Here is a 6367-nt window from a genome sequence, read left to right as displayed (position 1 = left end):
TTAGCCTTAGAGGCTGGGTGGCACATGCCTTTAATCCCAGCAACCACACCAGTTAGCCTTAGAGGCTGGGTGGTGGCGGTGCATGCCTATAATACCAGCACTAGAGAGGAATATACGACAGGATGTGACAGGAACACTGGAGCCTTAGAGGCTGGGTGGTGGCGGTGCATGCCTATAATACCAGCACTAGAGAGGAATATACGACAGGATGTGACAGGAACACTGGCTCTCTTTTCAGTCTGATGATTTCGTAGAGGTAAGAGCTTGCTAGTGGTTGACTGCGTTGCTTCTCGGATCTTTCAGCTCAACCCCCAGTATCTGTCTTTGGGATTTTATTACTTGAGCTACAAGGCTGACACTGAGAATGGGGGAGAGTGTGCTGAGTAGTGCGCTTAGGAAGTATGGAAGTTGGTAGAGAGGACACCTGAAGCATGGGGACACTCCCTGTGCTGGAGTGTGCAGGTCATGAAGGGACCTGAGGCCTCCTATCTTGTCTCAGGGAGAGAGGAGTAGACACACAACCTACTGATGCCCAGACATAAAGGACCCTTGAAGACAGGCTGGGCCTCATAGCTTTCTGTTTCTTTTCTTTACCCTCATATGTCTCCTCTTCCTTTTTTATGTTACAAAATTTTGTAACCAAATCCCAGAAATATCTCAGAAACATATGGTGTTCATCTAGTGTCTCTCATATAGCAGTCAAATGTTGCTGACAAAGTGTCTGTCTATATGTATCTATCTATGGGTTTTAATTTTTTTATTTTTGCGTGCATGCATATCCATGTCACGGCATACGTGTGGAGGTCCGAGGACAGCTTTTAGGAGTCATTTCCCACCTTGTACAGGGAAGTCAGGGATAGAACTCAAGTTATCAGGTCTATACAGAAAGTGCTGTCGGCGGCTGAGCCATCTCTGTCCCAAGGAGTGCTTTTGGGGTCATGTAGCACTGGCTAGCCTGGAACTTGTTTTGTTCTGGGCTGGACTCACGCTTGTGGTAGATCCTCCTATCAACCCTTTCCAGTTAGTGTACATGGGTTCTAGAGTGGAGAAGCACCCCATTAGGCAGCTCCAAAGCTCTTCCAGATGGCACCCAAAGCACTAGGGAGAAATATAAGCTGGGAGAAGACAGGTTTCAGGCTCGGTCTCATTCTGAGGATTCTTGGAGGCAGGCTCACCATTTTCAGACTGAGGTCAAAGTAAGAGCCAGTAGCTGGCAGTTTTGCTTGTCTAGTCTTCAGGTTGAGCCCCAATATCTGTCTCTGGATTTTTATTAATTGTGCTACATCCAGAACCGTTCGAGGGTCTCACCTTACATCAACACTCTTCTGCCCAGAGATGCACAAGACTACTGAAATCACTTTACTGCTTAGCTAAGATGATGAAAACGCTTTAATGGGAGAAGTTGGGAAGCTTGTCTATCATGCTCTTTTTACTAATGAATGTGCCACTTATTCCGCAGTCACGGAGGAAAAGCCTGAAAAGAAATTTGGTTCCACAAATCAATCTGGCTTCGTCCTTCTTCCCAACCATGCCCAAGTGAAGAGGAGCCTCAGAACTGGCTGTTGTACAGGAGGCCACAGAGTCTGGACAACATCTTCCCTCTGTACTTCCAGATGAGACACCACAAGATGGTTACACATCCCTCTACTTCAGTTCATCCTAGTAATGGAGATCACTCAAGGGCTTCCGCTGACCTTAGCCCTGACAACAAGCAAGCAACAGCCAGCAGCCAGTTTGACAACTTCTCTTTACGCATGGAAAAACACCTAATGAATGGGCAGTATCTCTTGTCATTGTCAACAAGATGGCACAAGGACACAAATGACATTGGTAGCATGAGTAGCCCCCAAATGCTTAGTGATGCTTAGTTTTCACCTCTGCTTGTTGTTCACCCCAATCCATAACCAGAATTAGAATGTGTGCAGTAAGAGGAAAATTACATGTGTGTCCTGCTGTGTGCATACAAAGAGGATCATTATCGTTGTTTCTTTGTTTATTTGAAGTTGCACCTAGGGGCCTGGCAAGCTAGGCAAGTCAGCTACATCAAAGGCTGTTTGGAGATAAAGTTTCACTAGGCTGATCTAGGAGATCTTGAATTTAAGGTTACTCTGCTTCAGCTTTCAAATCTTCTAGAAAAATTATTATTCAAAAAGAAAAATATCCCTACCCAGCCTTTGGCTGTCTGCTTCATCGAGGTAATGTCACCTGAGAATTCCAGGAATGAAGCTGTGACTACAAAAGCTGATTAATTAATGAGAATGTCAGTGACATGGAGGGGCTAAAGAGTTAAGACCAGAGCCAAATTATCTTGGGGACATCTCTAGTTCCCTTAGTAGCTATTTATTGACCACCACCCCCATGTATGAATCAATGTCTGCTGAGACCATTGGTAAATCCTTTGAAATGTGCCAATCAAAAGGCTAAAAATGCTGTCAGGTAGCACCTAAGGCCTAAAACTGTGACCTGCCTTCCTGATGTGCTGTCTTCGTTACTGTTCTATTGCTGTGAAGAGAAACCATGACCAAGGCAGCTCTTACAAAAGGAGGCATTTCACTGAGGTCCAGTTTACAGCTGCAGAGGGTCAGTCTATTGTCATCATGGCCGGAAACAAGAAGGCATGGCAGTGGAGCAGTAGCTGAGAGCTTTATATCCTGATCCACAGGCAGCAGGCAGAGACACTGGGCCTGGTAGGGCCTTTTGAAACCTCAAAGCCCACTCCTGATGACATACCTCCTCCAACAAGGACACATCTACTCCAAGACCACACCTCCTAATCCTTCCAGAAATTTCACCAGCTAGGGCAAAGCGTGGAAATATTTGAGCCTATGAGAGCCATTTCCACTCAGCATGTGTACTTACCAATATATTTGAAAAGCGGGTTAAGTTTATGGCTTTCTTTGTTCTGTTACTATAAAAGTTCATGAAATTGCTGCCTTGTTGGAACATGGTATTTGAAAAGGCCCGACTGTGTTCCTCAGCCATGGTCACTTAAATTTGACTCTGGAATAAACTCTTTTTCCCTTTGAGGTGAGGGCTGTGTCTTCTGTTAGCAGACCAAGTGCCATGGCCTCTCTCTCTCCTCTTGGTAATAATGAAACCAAAACAAATGCCGCCAACACATAAAGGAGTGGGAAAGATTTAGAGTGGGACCAGGCAAGGGGAAGCAAGGACCTCATCAAACCAAAGGATAGTGGGTATATTATTTAGGTGGCCTATACATATTTACTAGGGATGTCCCGTGCCTGGACAAACTGCAAAAAAACATTATATTCCTGAACATGCTCATTTTACGGTTAAAAAAAAATCCAAGAAAAAAAATAACAAACATAATTTGGAGCTCAAGGTCATGGAGCCACATGCTTGAAGGGTTAAATTAAAATGGTAGCCAAATGCCTCTGGGCATGCTCAGCTTGTGGCATAACGTTTTTACCCAACATAAAGAAAGAGGCGTTTTGAAGACAGGCTGATAGAAGCTGCCCTTCAGATTGTCTTAGCAGCTAACAGAATGTTAGTCAGTGGAGGTACATGTTTAAAAAAATATGAAAGCATCGAAATCTGAGTGATAATGAATCCGATTTTAAACATAAAGCACAAAAAAAGTATCAGAATTGAAACGTGAGAATTATCTAACCTGAACTTCTTCAGGCAATGATTTTGAGCTCTGTGTAATAAAAGTGTTGCCATGGTAACAACTGTTAGTCTACTTTTCCCGAAGCATCTCTCCACCACTTGGCTAAAGCAAATAATGGAAAAAAAAAATAGTCTCTTTTTAAATTCTGAGTTCTCACTCTGTAGAGAATTATGGGGTGGGGGATAAAGCAACAATGACAAAAATATGAACAAAATATACTTAATAAGTAAATAGAACAGTTTAATTAGAAAGAAAGCTAGTAAAACCCTTTCTCACCCTTAATGAGACTCCTCTCCAGGCACGGAAAGGAAGCCTCTACTTCCCTCTAGAGCTCTGTCATGTTTGTATCTCCATACATCTAACTCTCATATGAAGGCCTAGTGATGACTTCAAGGCCCTTTCCCCTACTAAACTGCATTTTTCTGAAGGAAATGTGTCAGCTTCCTGTTCCCAAGCCAAACAGTGCTGCTATTTCATTATTATGTCTCTATTATCACATGTAACAGCCCCAAAATTCAGGAAACTGTTAGGGTTTTGAGAGATAAATATTAGTGGAAAGCAATGCAATTTTATATACTTCATAGAAAAAATGCTAAACAAATTTTAGATGCAATCAAATAAGACTGAAGGACACGGCATCCTTGTACAGCATGCAGGTAGACAGATATCAGCCAGTGTCTGCAGAGAGCCAAAGAAGGGAAGGCTGGAAACAAAAGACTTTTGACATAAAACAAATGCCAACCTAGTATTACCAATCACGAGAAAATATCCTTCAGGAAGGACAGCCAAATGTCAAATAAGGTTCTGACAAACAAAAATTGAGAGACTCAACAGGAATAGACACAAGCTAAAGAGAATACTGAAGAGAATGCTTTAAGCAGGGGAAGATAGATGGGCACTCGGAGAAGGAAGGCAAAGAGTACCACAGTGGAAAACCCGTCACTAACACACAGGATACCAATGGGCTGTAGTAGCAGCAGCAGCAGTTAAAACAAATCATAGAGTAAGCGTCTGGGGCTAGAGAGGCAGCTTTGTGGTTAAGAGCACATACTGCTCTTGCAGAGGACCCACATTTGGTTCCCAGGACACATGTGGGGTCACCTGTCACTCCAGTTCCCGTGGCATCTGACACCCTTTACTGGCATTCATAGGCAGCACAGACATATGTAACAAACTCAAAACATACACACACACACACACACACACACACACACACGCACGCACGCACGCACGCACGCGCGCGCGCGCGCACACGTGCTCGTAGATTAAAAATAGAAAGGTAGAGGGATCATAATTTTTAAGGCTCTTAAATTTCCTGGAAGAAGGTAAGATTACCAATAATCATTTCAACTCTGGCGTGTTAGTAGTGTATGGGATAATCTCTGTGGAAACCACTAGAAGAACAGCAACAACACATGACCATGGACATGCCCAAGAGGGAATTGAGAACGATAGAAATTACTTGCTCTAAAAACTGAGAGATGAAAAGAAGCATGAAAGGATTAGATAAATAGAGAAAGCACACTGGCTGCCAGATCTCAGACTATTTTAGCTGGCTCTCCCCACACCCCTACCCTGAAATCAGGCCACACACCTGCAACCTATCCTTTAGGACAAAGAACAACCAGAACACTCAGACTGGGATGTGGGTCCAGAGAGAAGCCCAGTCCCTCCTCCTTTAAGCTATGGGTTTATAAACCTATCAAATGTCTGACTCAGTGCCTCGTGGCAAGTAGTCCAGGCTAGACCAAATGGTATGAAGCTTGCCTGCCTCCTGCTGGAACTTAGCGAATGTCCTTTTTGTTCTGGGCATTTGAAATCCCTTTCCTCTGGTCCCCTGCTGGCACACTTCACTGTACCCCCCACCATACCATGCAAGGAAGTTCTCTCTCCTAATCGATTGATGAAACTCCTCTTCCAACCTAGAGAGACCCATTCTCCCCATTAAGGGGCCCATGGTCGAATAAAGTGCTTATGAAGAGTGACCTCAAGTTAGCTTCTTTCTGCAATCCTGCCACCCCCTTTTCAGTTATAACAGTGACACTACAGATGTAAACCTAAATATACTGAGAATTATGTAACTCTTAATAGACCGTATATTCAAACTTGTTTTCAGAATGCATAAAGAAAACATATCCCAGCTACAAAATATTAAAAGAGATATGTATGTGGTGGTTTGAAAGAATTTCCCCATCGGCTCAGATATTTGAACATTGATCCCCATGTTTTCGTGCTATTTAAGGAGGTTGTAGAACCTCTTGGGGGTGGAGTCTTGTGGGAGGAAGTTGTCCCTGGGGTCTGTCTTTGAGAGTATAGACTCTCACTTCATGGTTGCTCTCTGTTTCAGCTTCTGGTTAGACATGTGACCTTTTGGCTTCCCCTCCTGTTACCTTGCCTTCTACTTGCTGCTATGAATTCCCACCATGATGGACTCTCACCCTTCAGGAGCCATAATAAACGCTTTCTTATGTTACCTTGATCATGATATTTTATCACAGTCACAGATGAGTCACCAATACAGAAGCCCACCTCAAGGGCTTCCAGGGAGTAACAATACTAGCAACTGAGTGAGAAGCCACGCCTGTGACACCTCAGCAAAGGCTCTAGCTGGCTTCTGCTCCTGCTCTGAGAACTTGTCAGAGGCTAAATTTGAATGGAATGAACATAGTTTAGACAATTGCACTAAATTATTTAATATAAAAGGACAGGATAAAATATAAACTAACCTAACGAAAG

General features: G+C 43.5%; 1 protein-coding gene across 1 annotated transcript in view; it reads left to right on the top strand.

Moving 5' to 3' along the window:
* Positions 1-2001, top strand: part of Wdr64 (WD repeat domain 64) — a 98784-nt gene extending 96783 nt beyond the window's left edge. Inside the window, exon 28 of the mRNA XM_005368524.3 lies at positions 1460-2001. Coding sequence (XP_005368581.1) covers positions 1460-1540 — 81 coding nt within the window. The 3' untranslated portion in view covers positions 1541-2001. The remainder of the gene's footprint in view (positions 1-1459) is intronic.
* The last annotated feature ends 4366 nt before the right edge of the window (positions 2002-6367 follow it).

The sequence above is a fragment of the Microtus ochrogaster genome, unplaced genomic scaffold (assembly GCF_000317375.1).
Source record: "Microtus ochrogaster isolate Prairie Vole_2 unplaced genomic scaffold, MicOch1.0 UNK35, whole genome shotgun sequence".
NCBI classification, from domain to species: domain Eukaryota; kingdom Metazoa; phylum Chordata; class Mammalia; order Rodentia; family Cricetidae; genus Microtus; species Microtus ochrogaster.
This window is presented reverse-complemented; position numbering and strand designations above follow the sequence as displayed.